General features: G+C 52.2%; 1 protein-coding gene across 2 annotated transcripts in view; it reads right to left on the reverse strand.

Annotated features, from left to right (window-relative positions):
• Nucleotides 1-22,538, reverse strand: part of IGSF21 (immunoglobin superfamily member 21) — a 40,314-nt gene that overhangs the window by 7,162 nt on the left and 10,614 nt on the right. The window contains exons 2-3 of one of the 2 annotated variants that reach the window (XM_009095760.4): nucleotides 11,657-11,769; nucleotides 5,351-5,472 (exon numbers count right to left, since the gene is read on the reverse strand). In XM_009095760.4, the coding sequence (XP_009094008.1) occupies nucleotides 5,351-5,472; nucleotides 11,657-11,769 (235 nt within the window). Of the gene's footprint in view, nucleotides 1-5,350; nucleotides 5,473-11,604; nucleotides 11,770-22,538 lie in introns of those variants that run through there. The other variant, XM_050982524.1, reaches the window with a different exon arrangement.

Consider the following 22,538-nt stretch of genomic DNA (forward strand, 5'->3'; position numbering starts at 1 on the left):
GGATCCGTGCTGCTGGAGCTGGGAATGCTGGGGAGGCTGCTCAGGGGTCACTTGGCTGATGGGCAGCACCTTGGCTCCCTGGCCAGCAGCATTCCACCTTTCTGCTCCCCAGAGTCCCACCTTTCTAATCCTCACCATCCCACCTTTGTGGTCCTCAGTATCCCACTTTTCTGGTCTTTACCATCCCTCCCCTTTCTGCTTCTCAGCATCCCACAGTTCTGATCCCCAGAATCCCACTTTTCCAATCCTCATTGTCCCACCTTTCTTATCCTGACCATCCCCCCTTTCTGCTCCTCAGAATCCCACTTTTTTCATCCTCAGTGTCCTCAGCATCCCACCTTGCTGATCCTCCACATCCCACTTCTCTGGTCCTCAGAATCCCACTTTTCTGGCCAGCAGCATCCCACTTTTCTGTTCAGCAGCACCATCCGGCCTCACCAGCCGGCACCATCCCATCCTATCCCATCCCACAGTGCCAGCTGGAGCCATCCCTCCTTACCAGATGGCAGCACCATCCCGCCTCTCCAGCTGGGAGCATCCTGCCTTTCCAGCCAATATCCCATCCCGCCTCTCCAGCTGGGAGCATCCCTCCTTGCTGGTCTGTGACTTCCTACCTCCCCGGCTGGAAGCATCATCACAACTTCTCCAGCAGGAAGCATCCCACCTTTCCAGTTGGAAGCATTATCCCACCTCACTGCATGGAAGCATCCCACCTCTCCAGCAGGAAGCATCCCACCTCTCCAGCTGGCACCATCCCACCTCACTGACTGGAAGCATCCTGACTTTCCAGTCAGAAACATCATCCCACCTCTCCAGCTGGCACCATCCCACATTTCCAGTCAGAAGCGCTATCCCACCTCTGCAGCAGGAAACAATCCCGCCTTTTCAGTCAGGACCATCATCCCACCTCACCACCTGGAAACATCCGGCCTTTCCGGTCGGAAGCATCATCCCACCTCACTGGATGGTGGCATCCTGCCTCTTCAGCTGGAAGCATCCCACCTTTCCAGTTGGCATCATCCCACCTCACTGCCTGGAATCATCCCGCCTTTCCAGTCAGGAGCATCATCCCATTTCTCCAGCTGGAGACATCCCACCTTTCCAGTTGGCATCATCCCACCTTTCCAGTCAGGTCCATTGTCCCACCTCAATGGCTGGAAGCATCCCGCCTTTGCAGTCGGAAGCGTTATCCCAACTCACTGGATGGTGGCACCCCACCCTTCCAGTTGGCATCATCCCACCTCACCACCTGGGAACATCCAGCCTTTCCGGTTGGAAGCGTTATCCCACCTCTCCAGCTGGAAACATCCCCCCTTTCCAGCCATCATTATCCCATTTCTTCAGCTGGAAACATCCCCCCTTTCCAGTCGGGACCATTATCCCACCCCACCATCCAGAAGCCTCATCCTGCTTTTCCATCAACATTCCACTTTTCCAGCTGGCACAGCCATCCCTCCGTGGCGGAGAAGAGCATCCCAGCACAACCCCACCTTCCACCCGGCAGCATTCCCTCTTCCAGGAGATCCACCCACCTTCCACCCGGCAGCATTCCCTCTTCCAGGAGATCCATCCCACCTTCCACCTGGCAGCATTCCCTCTTCCAGGAGATCCATCCCACCTTCCACCTGGCAGCATTCCCTCTTCCAGGAGATCCATCCCACCTTCCACCAGGCAGCATTCCCTCTTCCAAGAGATCCACCCACCTTCACCGGCAGCATTCCCTCTTCCAGGAGATCCATCCCACCTTCCACCTGGCAGCATTCCCTCTTCCAGGAGATCCATCCCACCTTCCACCTGGCAGCATTCCCTCTTCCAGGAGATCCATCCCTCCTCTCTGGCAGCCTCATCCCACCTCACCTATCCCAAGTGGACAGGAGCAATTCCTTCATGGAGCACTCTGGTTAATAATCCCACTCGGGGGAATTTTTTCCTTCCAGGGAGATTCCAGCTCTGCTTTTCCCTTCTCCCAGCCGCTGGCTGCTTCCAAGGATCCCCCTGGAAGTGAACATTCCCTCCTTTCCATGGATACAACATTTCCAACCAAGCCTCCACCATCTGTTCCAGGCTCCGATTATCCAGGCACGGATCGGGAATCTCCCGTTAGCAGCACTTTGGAGCGGCTCCGATCCCGCTCCAGCCCTTTTGGAAGGATTCCTTTGGATTTGCACCCTGATTTTGGGGCCTGGCAGGCTCAGTTTGGAATTCCCAAGGATGGGGGACAGGGAATGACTGGCCCTGGAAAGGGAAACGCTCCCTGGCGCGTCCTGGAGTTGGAAATACAAGGAAAAAGGGATTTGGGAATTCCTAATGAGGGTAGGATTTTTATCAAGGGAAAGGAAAAAAACCCCGGGATTGGAGGGATTGGATCTCTCCCGGCTTTGTTCTTCACAGCACAGAGCCAGGCTGGAAAGAGGCGGCACCGGAGCCCCTGGGCCGCGCTGATAAGGAGCGGGAAAGGGCTGATAAGGCTGGCTCCACTCGGGAAAACGCTGATAAGGAGCGGGAAAGGGCTGATAAGGCTGGCTCTACTCGGGAAAACGCTGATAAGGAGCGGGAAAGGGCTGATAAGGAACTGGGAAAACGCAGATGTGACTGGCTTCTCCTGGAATAACGTTCTCTGGGATGGTTCCTCCTGGGATAACCCAGATCATGGGCAGGAAAATGCTGATAAAGCTGGCTCCACCCGGGAAAAAGCTGATAAGGGCGGTTCAGCCTGGGAAAACACTGATAAGGACCGGGAAAACACTGACAGGACCGGGATAGCGCCGATAAGGATGGCTCCTCCTGGGATAAAGCTCCTTGGGATGGCTTCAGCTGTGCCTGAACCATGGCAAAGATTCCCCAAAAACAGAGAGAATGAATAGATGGAAAAAGAAAGGGAGAATGAACAAGAACAAAAACCTGGATTGGGAAATGTTTCCTCCATTCCCAAACCCTTCACGGGTTTGCCCCAGTTCTTTGGGAGAGCCCAAAATCCAGCGGGACCTTCCCCAAAAAATCCAATGGCTGGGAAAACCAGCTCTGGGAATTATCTCCTCCTCAGACCGGCTCCTGTTTTCCTTGGAAAAAAAAAAGGCTGGGCCATGAAAACCCTTTTCCTGCCGACATCTCCCAGCTCCACACCCGATTTCCAGGACACTCCCGAGGCTTTCAAGGGCCTGGTGCTGGGGTGGGGGAATTTTCTGCTCCCAAATTCCATTCGTTCTACAACTTGTGGAGAAAGGGAGGAAAACAGAGAGCTGGAACCAGGAAAAGTGGGAGCTTTTCCTTGTCAGGTCCGGGAAATATTCCATGAACAGGGAATGGTTGATTCCTTGTTCTCCTTCTCCAGGGATGCTTCTGATCCCCTGTTCCATGAGCAGGGAATGTTTGATCCTTGTTCCTGCTCCGGGGATTATCCAGTCCCTCATTCCACACACAGGGAATGTTTGATCCTTGTTCCTGCTCCAGGATTCTCCCAATCCCTCATTCCATGGGCAGGAAATGTTTGATCCTTGCTCCTGCTCCAGGATTCTCCCAATCCCTCATTCCACACACAGGGAATGTTTGATCCTTGCTCCTGCTCCAGGGTTCTCCCAATCCCTCATTCCATGGGCAGGAAATGTTTGATCCTTGCTCCTGCTCCAAGGATTATCCAATCCCTCATTCCATGGAATGTTTGATCCTTGCTCCTGCTCCAGGGATGCTCCTGATCCTTCATTCCACACACAGGGAATGTTTTAATCCACTTCAATTCCCTGATTTTCCCATCTGGAGGTAAGTGATGGCCAAATCCCAAGGGAAGCCCTGGATTACAGCTGGATTTACAGCTCTCAGGTCAGGGGTGTGAAATTCCTGCCTGGAGCTGCCAGAACCTTCTCCACACAGGAGCCAGGAATGTGTTCAGCATCCGAGGAGCGGCTCCATGGATCCACGGAAACCAAAGCAGGGATGGAGCAACTCTGGAGCATCCTGGGAGCATCTCAAGAATCCCTGGAGTATCCCTGGAGCATCTCCGGAACACCCCCTGAGCATCCTCTGAGAAACCCTCGAGTATCCCAAGCATCATCTGACTCCTCTGAGTAACCTTGGAGTACCTCCCGACCTCCCCGAACATCCTCGTAAACATTCCGAGCTTCTCCTGAACATCCCTGGAGTATCCTCTGAGTAACCCCTGAGTGTCCTGAGCATCCCCTGATTCTCCTGAGTACCCTCTGAGTAACCCATCAGTAACTCCTGCTCCGCATGAGCATCCTCGTGAGCATCCGAGCTTCTCCTGAATGTCTCTGGAGTATCCTTTGAGTAACCTTGGAGTACCTCCTGACCTACTTGAACATCCACGGGAGCATTCCAAACTTCCTGGAGTTTCCTCTGAATAGCCCTTGAGTATCCTCTGAGTAACCTTGGAGTATCCTCTGAGTAACCTTGGAGTATCCTCTGAGTGGCCCCCAGGCACCCTGAGCATCTCCAGAGCATTCCTAGAGCATTCCCAGAGTAATCCCTGAGCACCTCCTGACCCCTCCCTGAGCATCCCAAACTCCTCCTGAGCCTCTCCCGAGCAGGGCCTGAGTATCCTCCTGATCCATCCCATAATATCCCCTCCCCAGCCCTGTTTTCCCTCCCTTTTCCCACTCTAAATCCACATTCATTCCCACGCAGCCGCACTTTTCCTTAAGGATAAAAACCAATCCAAACGCAGCAGGGAAAAATGGCAAAAAACCCCAAAATTCCCAAATTAATTCCAAAGGATTGAGGAGAATTTCCCACTTCCCACCAGCTCATCCCCTGGGATGAGCCCTGCCCAGCCCTTCCCGGGCCATTCCGGGTATTTCCAGGTGGGAAAACCTCCCGTGGCTGGAGGAAATCCCAGTTTTTCTTACCCTCCATGCCGGGAAAAACGAGCCGGGAAAATCCAATCAGGAAATTCTCATTTCCCAAGGAAACAAGGCCGGAAAGAAACCGGGAGGAAGGGAAATTCCATCCCAGATTTTTCCCCTTGGTTGAAGCCTCTCCTGACCTTTGTTCCAAGCTCCAGAGTTGGTTTTAGAGCAGCGGGAATGGAGCAGGTGTGGAATCAGGAATAAACCTGGAATTCTGGAAACGATTCTCACTTGGAATAAAAGCAAGGAGGAGCTCCTGTGTTTTATAAATAAATATGGATCTGGTTTTCCCAATTTTCCCAGGCTTTGGGTTTCTCTGCCCATTCCCACCTCTAAAAATCCCCGTTTTTCCCATCTTTTCCCTGAGAAACATCAGGAAAACGGGAACAACCCTTGGATGGGGGGCGGGTTCTGCTGGGATCCTTTCAATGGGGCCAAAAATGGGGAAAAAAATTCCTAAAAATTGGAATTAATAGGGAGAAAGGACTCACCGTACGGTGGATTGGTAAACGAGGTCTTCCCGCTTCCGGTAGTTTTCCATCTGGGAAAAGTTGGTGGAAAACATGGCATCGAAGGTGAAGATCTTCTGCTTGATGGTGCCACCATCAGTGACCTGCGGGAAACAGCGCCCGTGTCCCAAATCCGGGAATTTGGGGCCCTTTTTGGAATATTTCAAAGGGTTTTCGTGCTGAGAGTTTGAATAAATTGATTTAGATTTGAATAGATTTGTTTGAATTTGAATGTGTTTATTTAGGTTTTAATCGATTTGTTTGAATTTTGGTATAATTTTTTATATGTTGGTATTTATTTAGATTTGGATGAATTTATTTGAATTTTAATCTGTATTAATTGCTGTAAATAAATTTATTTTAATATTTTATGCGATGCATTTAAACACATTGGAATCTTGGTTTTGTTTTCATTTTAATTCTTGTTTTTATTTTAGTTTTTGTTTTTATTATATCATGATTTCCTTATTTATCCATAGAATCCCAGAATCTTTCATCTTGGGATTTATGGATTTATGATGCCCCTGCCAAGTTGAAACCAAAATCCACATTTTCCATCCCGTTATTCCATTTTCCAGCCGGGAATTGTCATTTTTAAATGGAAAATGGCTTTTTTTAGGATTCTATTCCCTGCGTCTCCCAATGCCTCTGGATTTACCTTCCCTGCTTTTGAGGAGTTTTAGTGGAAAAATAAGGAGGAAAATGGGAATTTTGGGGCTAAACCAGCTTCCAGCAGAGAGTGAAAATTCCCATTTTTTAAAATAAACCAGGAACAACAGAAGATGATTTTGGGATTTAATCCTGAAGTGCAACAATTCCCAAGGACAAACCCCCAAATCCCCACCCAACACTTGGCCAAAATTCCCCTATTATTCCCCATTTCCTCTTTTCCTTCTTTTTTTATGGCAAAAAGTGGTGGAAAAGGAGGAAAAAAATAAAAAAACTCTTCCAGTTTATTATCCCAGGCTGAGGCTTTTATGGGACAGAAATTCCACCCTGGCACTGATGTGGGATAAAGAAAAGCGGGAAAAATGATGGGAGTTGTAAATCTCCGGCCTTGGGAAGTTTCCAGGGAAGTTTCCAAGGATTTTTCTGGACTTTTCTTTGGGTTTGAGGAGAACCCTGGGAGCTGCTCTGGGATGGAGAAGGGGATCCAAATCCAGAGGGACTTCAGGAATTCTTTTGGGGTGGGAAGTGCTGGGAGTGGTGGAGGTGGCGCCCATGGATCGGGAATTTGCAGCCTTGGGATTTTCCCAGGACATCTGGACAGATGTGGGTCCAAATCCCGCCCCATCCAAGGGCAGGAGTGGGAAAATGCCTCTGGAATTGCCCTCTGGGAATCCTCGCATTCCCTGAGGATTGAGAGTACTGGGAAGAGCCCTTCCAATCCTAAGGGAATTCCAGGGAGTTATTGGCTCCCAGGAAAAGTCCATCAGGAATTCTCTCCCTCCAGGGATCAGCTCTAATTCCAGCCTTTTTTCCAGGCCCAGGGGAATTTTTTGGGAAGAGAGACTCCATAGCAATTTGCAGCCCAACAATTCCTGCTGGTAATCAAAAAAGGAGGATAATCGGGCAACAGCCCATGGTTCCCATCCCAATGGATGTCTCCACATCCAGGAATTTTGGGAAAAGGGGCAGGAGCACATGCCAGGCGCTGCTTCCTGCATTATTCATAAATCCCAGGAAAAATCCCATTCCCGGCAAAACTCCCCCCTGCCACCCTCCCCTCCACAGTGACCCGAACAAATCCCAAAATCCATTAAAGTGGATATTTGCTGTTCCCAAAATCCATTAAAATCCCCGGAGCCTCCCATCAGGATGCCCAAAGGACCCAAAATCATTGGGAAGTGATGGATGTGGGATGAAGGGAGTGGCCGGAAAGGGCCGGAATTGGGATCGGATCCAGGCTCCGTGTCCCGAGGATGGATTGATGGATTCCCTTTCTCCAAGCCAATGGAAATGGCTCTGGAAAGAGGGAAAATTCCCTGGAGCGGCTCCAGTGCTCCCGGTGTTTGGGGGGAAGAGGGGGGGTGCAGTGTCCACGTCAGAGCCACCAGGATGAGCTGGTTATCCTGGAAAACTCCAGATTTAGGATTTTCCTGCCCATTCCCTGGAGAATCAACTGGGAAAAACTTGTTATCCTGGAAAACTCCTGATTTAGGTTTTTCCTGCCCATTCCCTGGAGAATCAACTGGGAAAAACTTGTTATCCTGGAAAACTCCTGATTTAGGTTTTTCCTGCCCATACCCTAGAGAATCAACCAGGAAAACGTTTTATCCTGGAAAACTGCAGATTTAGGATTTTCCTGCCTATTCCCTGGAAAATCAACTGGAAAAAATTCTGTTAATCCAGGAAAACTCCTGGTTCAGGTTTTTTCCTGCCTCCCTCACTCATTTCCCAAAGAAACACAACCAATGGGAAAAACTCATTATCCTGGAAAACTCCGGATTTAGGTTTTTCCCATACTCCAGGGATACTACCAGGAGCAATGCCAGGGCCCTGCTCCCGGCATTCCCAGCTCCAGTTCATTCCCTTCCCACTAATTACCCCGAGCACCAAACTCTAATTAATGGAGGCAGAGCTCTGTGGGCTCCCCTCCATTCCCACCCTTCTTTCCCAGATATCCCAGGAATCCCTCGCAGCACCAGGGAACGGTGCCTGGCCCTGGTCTGACCCCAGATCCCCCAAACCCCGTTGCAGTTCCCAAATTCCCGTGTTCCAAGCCCGGGCCAACCCTGCTCCGCTTCCCTTCCCACTGCACGGAGCCAGATTGGAGTCTCCAAGGATTTCCCCTCCCTCTCCTGCTTCCCTGTCGTTTTCCTAAGCTCCAGTGGGAAAAGAAAGAATTTTCCCAGTTCCCATCCTGGAACCGACCTCACAAATCCGGGATCTGGTGCAACCCCGGAGACGCCGGCAGCAGGACCCGAGGAACAGCTCCGGGTGTTCCCAGCCTCATTCCGAGCGGATTCTCCCACCCCCCTCTCCTGCCAAGGCTGTGTCAGGAGCTCTCCAGGGGCAGGGCCGTGCTCGCACCTGTTCCCGGGAACATCACACCTTGGGAGGTGTTGGGATTGTTGGATGTTAATTAACGCCTCAGCCTGTGGGATGGGCTCCTGTTCATCCTGGGAAAAATTCCCTTTGCTTCTCCCGGGAATGCTGAAATCAGAGCCATTCCAGCAGCTGAGGGGTTCCCAGCAGGAGCAAAGGGTCGTCCCTGTCTGTCCCTCATTCTTGGGGAATCCAGGGGAATTGCTGGAATTGCGGGTGCTGGCTGCAGAGTGGGGCTTCTCCATGGGGTTTCACCCATGGGATGAGGCTCCTCAGCCTTGGAGCGCACCGATCCCAATGGGTTCACCCACCCAGGGGTTATGGATCCATCCCAGGGGTTACAGATCCATCCCAGGGGTTATAGCTGTATCCTGTGGGTTATGGATCCATCCCAGGGGTTACAGATCCATCCCAGGGGTTATAGCTGTATCCTGTGGGTTATGGATCCATCCCAGGGGTTACAGATCCATCCCAGGAGTTATAGCTGTATTCTGTGGGTTATGGATCCATCCCAGGTCTTACGGATCCATCCCAGGGGTTATAGCTGTATCCTGTGGGTTATGGATCCATCCCAGGGGTTACGGATCCATCCCACAGGTTATGGATCCATCCCAGGTCTTACGGATCCATCCCACAGGTTATGGATCTACCCCAGGGGTTGTGGATCCATCCCAGGTGTTATGGATCCATCCCAGGGGTAATGGATACATCCCAGGGGTTATGGATCCATCCCAGGGGTTATAGATGTATCCCTGTGGGTTATGGATCTATCCTGTGGGTTACGGATCCATCCCAGGGGTTATAGATGTACCCTGTGGGTTATGGGTCTATCCCACAGGTTATGGATAGATTCCCGGGGTCACAGATCCATTCCATGAGTTATGGATCCATCCCATAAGTTATGGATCCATCCCAGGGATTACAGAATTTACAGGGGTTTTGGATCGATCCCACAGGTTACAGATCCATCCCGTAGGTTATGGATGCATCTCAGGGGTTACAGATCCATCCCAGGGTTATGGATCCATCTCAGGAGTTATGGAACTGTTACAGGGGTTATGGATCCATCCCAGGGATTACAGCACTGTCTCAGGGGTTATGGATCCATCCCATGGGTTATGGATCCATCCCAGGGATTACAGCACTGTCTCAGGGGTTATGGATCCATCCCACAGGATCCATCCCGGGGGTTATTCCCAGCTCCAATCCCCACCAAAGCGCTGCCATTGACTTTTCCTCCTCTCTCCCCCTTTTCCCTGCCCCTTCCCGCCCCTGGAGCAGCTCAGATCCCTCAGAGTCCAGGAGCTCCCTCTGCTCCCTGTCCAATAAACCATGGGAATGAGGAGTCGGGCGTGGCCCCAATCCAGCGCTCCACAGCCACATTCCCATGATTTACAGGAGGAATAAACGGAACCCCACGGCTCCAGAGGCTCCGCCCGGCTCTCCCAGATCCATCCATCACCTCCAACACCCCGGAGCTGCCACCGGAGCTTTGGAAAGCTGCAAAAGTCCGGGAGTGAGGCAAGACAGGGAGAAAAACGGGATAAAAACCCTTAAAATCCGGAAGGAATTGGGCAAATCCTGAGACACTCCATGAAAAACCCAAGTTCCCAAACCTGGAAAACTCCCTGGGAAAGGAGCAAGAGGGAAGGAAGGGTAAAACCCCTGGAAGAAAGGGGGGATTTGTGGGGATGAAAATCAGAGCTGGGATATTTCTGCCCTTCCCTTTGCCTCCGAGGTTTGCCCCGAGCAGCAGCCGCTCCCACACCCCTGCTCGCAGGGGGGATTATGCAAATCCAGCTCCCGGGAAAGTGGGTTAATCCAATATTACCCGGTGGAAAAGGGAAGGAAAAACCTGGTGGAGACGGCGGAGCCAGCAGAAAAAAATTCCTCCCTAAAAAAAGAGGGAGGTGAAGGCAATTCCCAGCTGGGATTTTGGATTCGGGACAGGTCTGGGGTTCTGTTCCCTGCCTGTCCCGCATTTAGGGGTCCATCCATAAATAATTAAAGGAAAATCCATCTCAGATTCCGTGGAGATGCTCCTGTGCACACACCACATTCCAAGAGCCGGATTTGCACCCATCCTTTCCCTGTTCATAAACCTGGGATTGGAGGAAAGCATTAGGGAAGGGCAGCTCTTTCTTCAGGGAGCAGGAACAGGATGGGAAATCCAAGGAGAAATATTCCCAGCTGCTCCATCTGATGCCACCGGCCCCACTCGCCCCCTCTTTGCCTCCTCCAGTTTTCCCTGGAAAACTTCAGGCTCTCTTGGGTAAAACCATTTGTGGTTGGCAGCTTATCCCAAATTTCCCTGGAGAAAGCTCAGGATTGGTGAACTTGAGGCTGGATCAAGGCTCAGGAATGATGATCCAGGGGCAGCTCCAGCCTCCAAATCCTTCCATTCCCAAATAAAACCAGGCTCCAAATCCCCCTTTTCCCAAAGAAAACGAACATACAAATCTTTCCTTTCCCAAATAAAATCAGTCTCAAAATTCCCCTTTCCCAAATAAAACTGGCCCCCAAATTCACCTTTCCCAAATAAAACCAACATCCAAATCCTACCTTTTCCAAATAAAATCAATATCCAAATCCTTCCTTTCCCAAATAAAACTGGCCTCCAAATTCCCTATTCCCAAATAAAACCAAGCTACAAATTCCCCCCTCTCCCAAATAAAGCCAGGCTCCAAATTCCCCCCTCTCCCGAATAAAACCAGCAGCTTCCCTCCTGTTCAACATCCCAAATTCCCAAACATGTTTGGAACAGGGAAAGTTTGGGGTTTTTTAACAGCTCTACATGAAGAAGCCAAACTTCTCCCCAAACCCCGATATCCCAAATTTTCCCCATTCCTCCCTTTTCCCCATCATTTTCCACCCACCAAACTCTTGGCAGAGCGGTCCCAACCTCAGCCCCGACCTCCAAATCCCAACCCAATCCCGAGCCATCCCTAAACCCACCTGGCAACCACTCCAAAAAAAAAAGAGGGGAGCTCCACGTGGAGCCCAAATCCAATGATCATCCCAAATCCAATGATGATCCCAAACCCCGATGATCCCAAATCCATCCTGCGTCCCTCCCAGCCACCTTTCCCAGGCCAGCCCAGCTGCCTCCCTCCTCCTCCTCCTCCCTGGAATTGATATTCCCTTCAGCCCGAGCTCCGTCTGCTTTTCCTGCCTCCTCCAGCCCTGACCTTCTGTTCCCGGCCGGCTCCGCATTCCCATTCCCGAGGCGTCCGAGCTCACCCGGTACCAGACGATCTCCCGCATTTTCCCGTCGGTTTTGAAGTTGCATTTCAGGGTCACGGCGTCTCCCACCACCACCGGCGGCAGGGGCTCGATGCTGACCGTCAGATATCCTGGAAAAGTGGGGGGAAAAGGCAGGGAAAGAGAGCTGAGCTCCAGGGAAGTTTGGAATTGCTGGTTTCCAGGAATTTTATGGATTAATGGCACTGTTGGATGCCAGGGAAAGCCCTGACCCCTCACAGGGCCGCCCCCAATGATCCCAGAAAAGCCAAAATTGAAGGAAATCCTTCCTGAATTTGGGAAAATCCCAGCGGCCCCCATTCCCACTGCAAATTCCCGTCCTTCCTACGGCTTTGCCTTGGGCTCCGTTGTCTCTCCCCTGTGCTTGCACAAACCTTCCCAAATTCCTCATTCCTGGTGGGAATTCCCCAACAGCTTCCCCCGAGGATGCACAGCCCCCACCCCGGGGTTTTCCAGCTCCTTCCCCATCTCCCCACGGCTGCATCCCGGATCCATCCTCGATCCAGAGGGAAAATCGGAGCCCGGGCAGCTCCATCAGTTCCTTTTGTCTCTCTTTCCCTTCGGTTTTCTGGGAAATCGGGAGCAGGGAGCAGCGGGGGGGAGCAGGGACGGGAATTGCATTCCTGGTTTATTTTCCTGCCTTTCCTGGGGCTGTTGGGAATTGATGGATTGACAGCCTGGCAAATCCCAGCCATCCTTCCCTGTCTGACACCGGGACATCCCAAAAAAAACCCCTCACCCACTACAAATTCCTATTTTTTTTTTAATCTCTCCTCGCATCAGGTGGGAAAAGAGCCGAGTAAAACTCCAGGAAACTGGAACAGGTTTGGAAACGGGGCTGGAAATCAGAGATTCCTTTGTGGAAGATGCCCTGGGAGGGCAGAAGGTGAATTCCCGGGATTTTTTGTGCCTCCCAGGCGGTGATCCTGAGGCTCAGCATTCCTTGTAAAACAACCTGGAGGTGTTTGTGCCATAAATCCCAGGCACGACCTGCGGGAGAACACGCTCCGGGAACACGTGCCGGCTGCGGCAGCAGGGCAGCGTGGCCTGGAATATTGAACACCGGGAAAAAGCCGGAAAATCCCGTTTTGTGCTGCTTTTGGGGGCTGCAGGAGCAGCTCCGCACAAGGAAATACGGGGGGAAAAGTGGATTTTTGGGACTGTTTGGGGGTAGGGCTGAGCGCTAAATCTCTTTTCAGCCCCAAATGATGCTTGGAAGGAGGGAATTTTGGTGTTGCATCCCCGAATCCTGGTTTTCCTGGCTGGGAGCGACCCAAATCCCGGCCAACATTCCCAGTCCGCCTGGGGCCGGCTCCTTTCCAGCCTCTCCCTGCCTGTCCGGGGTTTATTTTTGTTCCTAAAGCGGGGATTAAATCCCCGCGACTGCCAAGGCTGCACGAGGGCCCCTTGGACTCGGGGCTGTGCGGATGGAAAAGGCAGAATCGGGAGGAGGAGGAGGAGGAGGGAGGGAGGAAGGGCAGCCGAGGTCTCTCCGGCTGCCCCGATTCCCCTCGCTCGGCTTTTGACATTTCCGAGGGCCGGGATGAGCAACAGGCACGGCGGGGAAGGAGGGGGATGAGCAAATCCTTGGCAGCGCGGCAGGATCCGCCCCAAGGAATTCGGGATGGAGCCTCCGTGCGTGCGGAGAGCTCTGCCTGCCCACGGAGCCCCGGGTGGGATCGCAGCTCTGCCTGCCCACGGAGCCCCGGGTGGGATCGCAGCTCTGCCTGCCCACGGAGCCCCGGGTGGGATCGCAGCTCTGCCTGCCCACGGAGCCCCGGGTGGGATCGCAGCTCTGCCTGCCCACGGAGCCCCCGGTGGGATCGCAGCTCTGCCTGCCCACGGAGCCCCGGGTGGGATCGCAGCTCTGCCTGCCCACGGATCCATGGGAGATTAAAGGAGGGAGGAACTGGCAGAGCTGGAGCAAAGACTGGATTTTCACTCCTGTCTGTGGGATGTGGAGATCCAGGAGTTCCCAGCTCAGCATTTCTGGATGTTTTCTATCCCTTTTCCCACATTGTTCCCTTCCAGACCTGTGCACTTCCATGCAAAACCATCCCCATGGCAGTCCAGAGCAGAGATTGGATTTTCCCCACGTCCATGGGATCCAGGAGTTCCCAGCTCAGCATTTCTGGATGGTTTCCATCCCTCTTCCCACGTTATTCCCTTCCAGAAATGTGCACTTCCACGGGACAGGGATCCATCCCCACCCCAGCCCAGCCAAGGCTTTTGGTGGTGTTTGGACCTTTCCCTGATTTTTGGTGGATTTTTAAAGCCAAAAAGAACCAAGTTTGGCCCCAGCCACTCCCATGCAGCAAATCCACCCATCCAAGCATTTTTCCAAGGAAATCCCCCTCCAAACCCACCCCTGACCTGCATCTTCTGGGTGGCCAAAAAAAACCCCACAAAACTGGAATTTTCCCCCTCTCTGCTTCCTCCATGTCCTGGAAAACCACTTGGAGCTGGCACTGGAGGCAGCTTCCACCCATATTCCTGGGAATTCTGGCTTGGCTGGGCCTTAAATCCAGACATTTGGTCCATAAAAACACCACGGTGGAACCACAGGATGCTCCCAAGCTTCTCCTGCACGGAAGCTCTGGAGCCCCAGGATTTATTGCTCTGGTGCTGTGGGATCAGGATCCCACAGAGAGCTGATTCCAGAGCCCTGACTGGGCCTGGAAAAGGCAGGAAGGGGAAAATTCAAACACTCCGAGGGCACTCCTGCCCGAATCCAGAGCAAAACCAGCCCAGAAGTTGTGGAAAAGAGAGAGAGGAGAGGGAGAGGGAAGCAGATGCCGAGTCCTCACAGCAGCCGGCCAAGGATGCGCAGAGGGGAGGGGGAAAATGGGAAAACAAAGGAAAATAAAGCAGGAATCCAGATGGAGCCGTCCAGACCCCGCTGCTCGGCTGCGGCTGACGCGCGAATCCCATCCCTCATCCTCCCCTTCCCTTCGCCTCCCCACAGGGAACAACTGCCAGGTGCCAGCGCTGCTCCGGAGCCTCCCTCGGCTCCCTTTTTTTGGGATTTACTGAGGAGAACAAAGCGGCTGTGACGGGAACGGCTGGGTGGGAAGAACTCTTCCAAAAGGAAGAGCCCATCCCAAATTTCTGTCATCGCTGGCGGTACCAGCGTCCCTTTATCAGCGTCCCCTTCTCAGCCTCGCTCCGCTTCCCCTTTGCTCTTTTCAATCCGAGATTTTCCAGAGAATGCCGGGCCCGGCCTCCCCCGGATCGGATTCAGCCCACTGGAAATTCATCCCTCTGATTAGATGGCAGCCCTGGGGAGGGGAGGATATTTTTGTTGGCAATCGCTGGGAATTCTGGCACCGTCCGGTTTAAGGGGGATTAAAAAAAAGGGAAAAGGAAGGGAGGGGGAGGAGAGGGGGAAGGGAGGGATAAAGGAAATGTCCTTTGAAATCGGGAGTGACGCCTTCCTAAAGGAGAGCGTCGGAACAAGCTCGGTGCTTCCAATTACAAAAGGGCTCCCAGGGATGAGGCAGGAATTGCTCCAGCCCTGGAAGTGCTGGATGCTGGATTGGATGCTGGATAAAAACCCCATTTCCAGCCCTTTCCAGCATTCCCTGGGGATTTCTGCCCACAAATGCAGCCGGACATTCCATGGGATTGGCCAGGGGTGAAGTGCAAGAGGCTGGAATCCCTCTGAGGTTCCTGGGATGGGATGGGATGGGATGGGATGGGATGGGATGGGATGGGATGGGATGGGATGGGATGGGATGGGATGGGATGGGATGGGATGGGATGGGATGGGATGGGATGGGATGGGATGGGATGGGATGGGATGGGATGGGATGGGATGGGATGGGATGGGATGGGATGGGATGGGATGGGATGGGATGGGGTGGGGTGGGATGGGATGGGAATGTCCCAAGGAAAGGCCTTGGAGTAATGGAGCCTTCCAAGGAATCCCAGCACCACATGGAGCCCCTTCCACATCTTCCCCGGGCACCTGATTCCTTCCATCCCACATGGAAATCCAAGATATATTTATGGAGATGGCCCAGAGCTCCTATTCTTGCATTTCTCATCTCCCAGTGCTTCCCAAAAATCTCAAAATGGAATTCTGGAACTGGATTGGAAGGGACCTGGGCAGGGACTCCTCCCACTATCCCAGGTTGCTCCTATCCCTGTCCAAGCTTGGACAAATCCCAGGATGGAGCAGCCCCAGCTGAGGATGGATTTTCCCCCTTTCCATGTCCCCAAAATCCAACCTGTCCCCATCCTTTTAGGAATGGTCCTTGGAAGCAGCAGTGGATCTGAGCCGAGTGGGAGCTCGGGGTGGAGCCAGAGGAGGGGATTCTTGGGATCCAGTGGCTCCATCCCCCTCTGGAATGTCCCCAGCATCCTCGAGGAGCCAGTGACAACACAAACACTTCATCATTTTAATTAGCCAGTGATTAACGGGGCTTATCCATAATTCCCTCCCATTCCTCCACCTCCCTTTTCCAAGGGATGGGATGGGAAAACCAGGTGGGAACAGGAAAACAGACACCAGCACTCCCTTAACCAGCGGATATCCCGAAATTCCCAGGATTTAAGGAGAGCAGGAGACATTTTGCTTCTTTCGGGAGGATCAAAAGGGGTGCAAACCCCCCTGGAAAAATCTGGGAGTACTCCTGCAAATTCCCGACCGTGGAATGCCCACGGCCGTGGCGGATCCAGGAATGGCACCCCCGGATCCTCAAGAACTGGCGGCGCTTTGCAACATCTTGTCCATGAAAAATTCAGCAGCTCCAGTTGTTCCTGGGAATGCAGCAAATTCCTTCCCGCTCCCTTCCCGGCTCCGGCCATGCTTTATTTATGACATTCCAGGACAATTTACAGTCGGAATATGATGCTGCCTCTCGTTGTTAACCCGGGAGGGCTCCAAGGGCAAAGAATTCCCAGCTGGCCCCATCCGGAGAGGTGGAATTTTGCTGAATCCGGAGCTTTTCCTCCTGGAAAGCTGTGGCAGGATTTTATTTCTCATTTAAATGGGAATGAGCGTCTGGCAGGGGTTTAACACCCACCAGGGAGTGGGACATGACAACCAGAGTCGGCGCCGCGCTTCCAAGGAAAACGGGCCTTTGGGAAGCGGGAAAAATGGACTGGGGGAGCCTCGTGCTGAGTTTTCCTTGGATATTCAGCTTTGCTTCCCAAAAATCCACCAGCTCAGTGCCAGCAGGGTTAAACCTCCCCAGCCCCCCACCACCTTTCCAAAAGTCATCCTGGCTTTTGGAAAACGGGCGTATTCCCTAAAATAAACCCGGGAAAGTTGGCGTCACCCCCAGGAGAGGAGGAGCCCGGCTGGCAGGAAGCAAATGGCATTAATCCCGGGAAAATGGGATATTAACGGGCCGAGCAGACAATTAAGAGCCAGTAATTAAAATTCCTCTTCCCTCACAAACATCTCATTAGGCGCAGCTTCCCTCCCTCATTTCCATAAGTGGGAGGGAACGATTCCGCAGCTGGATCTGGAATTATTCCTGAGGCGGGGCTGCTGGACCAAACCAGCTCCTAAATGTTTAGGGGTCAGGAGAAAATGCATGGAATGAGCAGGGGGACGTCCAGCCCATGCTTTGGGGCCATTTTTCTCCAATTAGTGGGATGCGGAACCTGCCGGATCCTATGGATGTGTCCCGAGCCTCTTTGTGATGGGAATCAATGGTTTGGATCAATCCTTTGGATCAATCCATGGATTGAGCGCGGCCCCTTCGGCCTCCCAGCCCCTTCCAAAGGAAGATGAAGTGAGGGAACCACTTCAAGCCGGCTCCAGGGGCCGTTTCCTGTCCATTCCAGGGGCAAACCTTGTGGGAATTACAGAATGATGGAATTTTATGGATCAATTCAGCCTGGAGAAGCTGAGGCTGCTCCATCCCTGGAAGTGTCCAAGGCCTGGTTGGGCTTGGAGCCGCCTGGGGTAGGGGAAGGTGTCCCTGTCCGTGGCAGGGACTGGGATGGGATTTAAGGTCCCTCCAATCCAACCCATTCCATGATTCCCCCTTTTTATAAAATACGGATAAAACCGACTCCTGAACCCAGCTTCCAAGGATTTCAACACCTAAATCCCATCAAGATGGAACTTTTAACCACTGTCCAGCGTCCCTTTTTTCCCTAAATCCCAGATTTCTCCTAAGCAAAATATCCCAAATAAAAGATATCCCAAAATATCCCAGTCCAAAGAAAAAGGATGAATTCCCAATTTGCTCTGTGCCGTGCTTCCCAATGTCCTTGTGTCCATGGGAAGTATCTCCAGCACCAGCTGAGGGCTTCCCAAGGATTGATGCGGATGGATCTTCAGGAAAAATCCATTTTGGGGGCTGGTTTTCTCCTCATGATGAGCTCCGGAGTCACTTTTGTGTTCTGGAGGGGTGAGGCTGGCTCTCGTCAGCTCCGAGATTCCAGTGGCTCCAGAGGCAGCGGAAAACTGAGGAATCAGATCCAAATGGATCCTGCTGGGCTAAAAACATTCCGAACATTCCAGCTCCATGGGATTTTCATCCCCATCAGCACAACCTCCGCCCAGTAAAGGATTTCAGATGGAAGGGGAGAGTTTGGGGACCTTGGGAGTGGAAAGACCACAGGAAATTTGGGATTTGGGAGCCTCCCGGTGGCGCTGTGTCCCATCTCTCCAACTCCAATATCCGTCCTCTTCCCATCTCCTCCTTCCCACATTTCCATTTTCCCTGTCCAGTTTCCTTCCCACAACGACTCAAGTCCAGCTCTCTCCATGCCCAGTAAATCCCAGGAAAACCCCATCATTTTCCACCTTTGCCACGGCCTCCCGACAAACAAATCCGGGTGGGATTGAGCCGTCGGAATCGGCCCTGTGGCTTGGGCACGGGCTGGAATAAATCCTCGAACGTCTTCATCCGGCTTTTCCCAAGCTCCTCGGAGCTGTTCCGGCTCATTGGAGCACGGGATGAGAGAGCCCATTCCCGGCTCGGCTTCGGCTCGCGGCGTCGATTTCGTGCTTGTTCGACATCTCCGGCACAAATCCCCAAGGAATGCGGCATTCCAGGAAAAAGATGGATGTTTGGAGGGAAAACCGTGACGGCTTTGGCTAGAGGGAGACCAGGCCCTGCTACAAACTCCCGGAACGGCTTTGGAATCATCGTTTGGATGTTAAGGGGGTCCCTCATCCCAAAAATCCAGGGATTTCCTGGATGCTCAGAGATGAAATTCCATGGTGGATCTAAGGGCTGCATCCCGCCCATCCCGGGAGATAAATCCAGTGGCTACAAAACCAGGGATGCTGGGAAAGTGAGAATTCCAGGATGAACACAGGAAAAGCACCGTTGGAGGGAAGCGACAGCCAGCAGAAAATCAGGATCAGTTGGATTTGGGAAGTATGTCCCTGGGATAGATGGAACAAAACCAGGGATGCTGGAAAAGTGAGGATTTGGAGATGAACACAAGAACACAGGACTGGAGGGAAGCAACATCCATCAGAAAGCCAGGATCTGTCAGATTTGGGAAGTATGGAATGGAATGGATGGGAATGATCTTGTTTGGGACAAAATCCCAACACCCTCAAAACTGAATCCCCCTGGAAGAGAATCCCTCTCCATGAAAACACACCAAGAAGGATCCAAGACTCTCCCAAGGTTTTGGGAATCCCAAAACTCCTTAAATCACCTCCGGCAAGGCGCAGCCTGTGCAGAAAAGATGGATTTTCCCGGCCCACGCTTATCAGCGGGAATGTGGTGGCTGCATTGATATTCCCACTGATTTATGGGATTTTATCCCCCTGCCCGCACAGCCTGGGAATGCAGGGCCGTAAATCACACAAGGAATATTTATCTCCTCATGGGAAGGATGTTTAGGAGCATTTACCGAAGCGCTGGGAAGTTTTATTTATAACTTTCCCACCCCCCTCTTTCCACTTCCAACGTTTCCATAAAATCCCTCGGCCTCCCGGTGGTGCTGGAGGGGGGAATATTTTATCTCCACATCTTCATCCCTCTGATATTCCCATAAAATAAAACATGGGACATGCCACTGGAGCTCCCACAGCTGCTCAAAGTGGAGGCTTGGGATGGGTCATCGGGATTTTGGGAAATCCATGAGATGGGTGGTTGTCCTTGGATTTTGGGAAGAGCTTGGAAGAGGTTGCGGGGTTGGAATTTCAGGAAGAGCTTGGGATGGGTCATTGGGTTGGGATTTTGGGAAGAGCTTCTGGTGGGTCTTTGGGCTGGGGTTTTTGGAAGAGCTTGGGATGGATCACTGAGTCAGGATTTTGGGAAGAGCCTGTGATGGGTCAATGGGTTTGGATTTTGGGAAGAGCTCTTGGGTTTTTGGATCAGGAATTTGGGAAGAGCCGGACATTTGTCATCATTCCGCTGTCATTTCTCCTGTTCCATTAACCCCTCTTCCTCACTATCGAAGGATTTTTCCAGATTTTTCATTTCATTTGGATCATTTTGGGTGCTTTCAGAGTCCAAAATGATGCCTCATCTCGGGAAAGGTGGGAAGGTGAATCCAGCAGAGCCAAATTCCCTCAAAAACCTGGCACCATCCCTAATCTGGAGCGATGGCTCTGCCGGCACCTCGTGGCCTCTTCCCAGATGTTGGAACAGCTGCCGGAGCCAAAACGGAGCCGAAAATTCCGCAGGGCCAGGCTGGGTCTGAGACGCCTCGTTTGATAAATGGAGATCGTGGCCCTCATTTGCATCTATGCAAATATGCAAATCAGGGCTGATTCCCAGCTGCCAATCAACTCCCCCTAAGTTAATTAAGGAAGAATCTCCCAAATCGGTCGCGCCCCAATTTTATTCCCATTCCATGGGGTGAAGCCAATGGATTTTGGGCAAACGAGGCCCGGCAGGTGGGAGGTGCCACCTCTCATCCCAAATTTTCCCTTTTCCCTGTAAAAGAACCCCATTCCCGCAGGATTTCCCCCACATCAGCTGGATTTTCCTGTTTTCAACCGGGAAGTGCTTCCACCCCCAGTCTGGGCTGCAGGGCAGGAATTCCCTCCTGCAGATAAATCCAGGAGGGAGTTCCTTCCTCCTTTTTCCAGCAGATCCCAATGACACCTGGGAACAGTTAAAAAAATCCCAATTTTCCCTTCTTTTCCCCCATTTTTTCCAGCTCCCCCCAGCTGCCCCATGGATCACTCTCCAATCCATTTCCATGGATTTTCGTCTATCCCCAGCAAATCCCAAGCTCACCAGACAGGGATTTTTCCTACAATCCCAACTTTGCCAAGCGGGAGCGACCAGTGACCACCAAATCCAATGGAATGCCTTCAGAATAACTCAGCATTCCCTAAAATCCTCCCATCAGAGCACGGTGCCTCCTCAACACCTGGATTAACCTGGATTAACGCTCCAAGCCGGAATGTCCAGGTGTCCCAGGGCTAAAAATTCCCCCCGTTCTGCTTTTCCCTGGTTTTTAATCAAGCAGCTCCACGGAAAACCCAGCAGGATCCGATCTCCGCGTGCAGATGTGGAATTAATCCTGAATTAAGTGTGGCAGGAGAAGGAGAGGCCTTATCCAAAAAAGATTGGAAATGGGATTTTTCCTCACACCAGCAAATTCCCGGCTCTCCTTTTCCAGGGGCTCAGCTCTGCATCCCGACAAGGAAGAGATTCCTGCCAGCTGGATGCTCCTGGAGTTTCCCAGGAAGCTGCGCCCTCTGAATGCCACCCCTGGGCACCAGGATCATGGAAAACCTCACCTGGGATAAAGGATTTTATCCCCAGATGGTGTTGCCGTACAAAATCCATCCCGGGAATGCAATTCCAGAGTTAAAAAAGAGAATTGCTGCGGCTGGTGCTCCTTTTTAGAGTCCCAAACTGGAGCTGAGGGATTGGAAAATCAGGGAAAACATCCCAAACCCCTGGCAGAGCTCAGTCAGTGGCTTGGGAGGGATTTGCCGGCAGCAGCCGAGGATTTTCCCGCTGTTCCAGCTCCGTCGGGATGGGGATTATGGCACCAGCAGCCAATTCCGGGAAGCCATGGCTCAGGGTGTTAATCCCTGCTGGAGTTAATCCCAGCAGGAATAATTAACAGAGCGGGAAGGAGCTGGGAGCTGCTCCCTGTTCCTGGAAGTGCTCAAATCCAAGTTGGAACAACGGCCTATGGAAAATGTCCCTGTCCATCCCAACCCAAAGCATTCCAGGGTTCCAGGTCTTTCCGTGCCTCAGTTTCCCCACTTGGGAAGGGGAAAGCGAGGTCCTTTCCAGCTCATCCGAGATCCAGGAAAATCCCATCCCGGAGTAACTGCAAGGTGCTATTAGAGATCCCAATAAATCCCATCCTGGAATACCAGCAGGGATTTATTAGAGATCCCCAAAAAGTTCTGGAATATTTTATTCCAGATGTCAGGGGCTTTTAGAGATCCCAGGAAATCCCATCCCAGAGTAACAGCAAGGGGATAATTTGAGATCCCAGAAAGTCCTGGAATAACAGCAAGGGGATAATTGGAGATCCCAAAAAATCCCATCCTGGAAGAAGAGCAGGGTGTTAGCAGAGGTGCTCCTGCTCCCAAAAATAACCCCAGGAAGGAATTTTCCCACTCAAAACTCCCCAGTCCTCCCTAAAACTCCTCCTTTTCCAGCTTTGTTGGGAGACCCGCAGGCTTGGGATGGGAAAAAGAAGGAAAATCATTAATTCCATTTGGGAAAGTCAGCGGGTTTCAGTCTGGAAGACCCCGCTGGGTTTCCCACCAGTTCCAAGCAGGTTTTCCCAAGCCCCGGTGGCCCTGGAGCAGGGGTGTCCCTGGCCCGGATGATGAATTCCCTGATTTATTTCTCCACTTGCAGGAAATCCAATTATCCCAGATTTCTGATTGGAGACAAACGAGGAGCCATTGATCCCCCCTCCCTCCCCGCTGTCGGCTCCGGGCGATCTCTGCTCC

Source organism: Serinus canaria, chromosome 21 (assembly GCF_022539315.1).
Source record: "Serinus canaria isolate serCan28SL12 chromosome 21, serCan2020, whole genome shotgun sequence".
Classification (NCBI taxonomy): Eukaryota; Metazoa; Chordata; class Aves; order Passeriformes; family Fringillidae; genus Serinus; species Serinus canaria.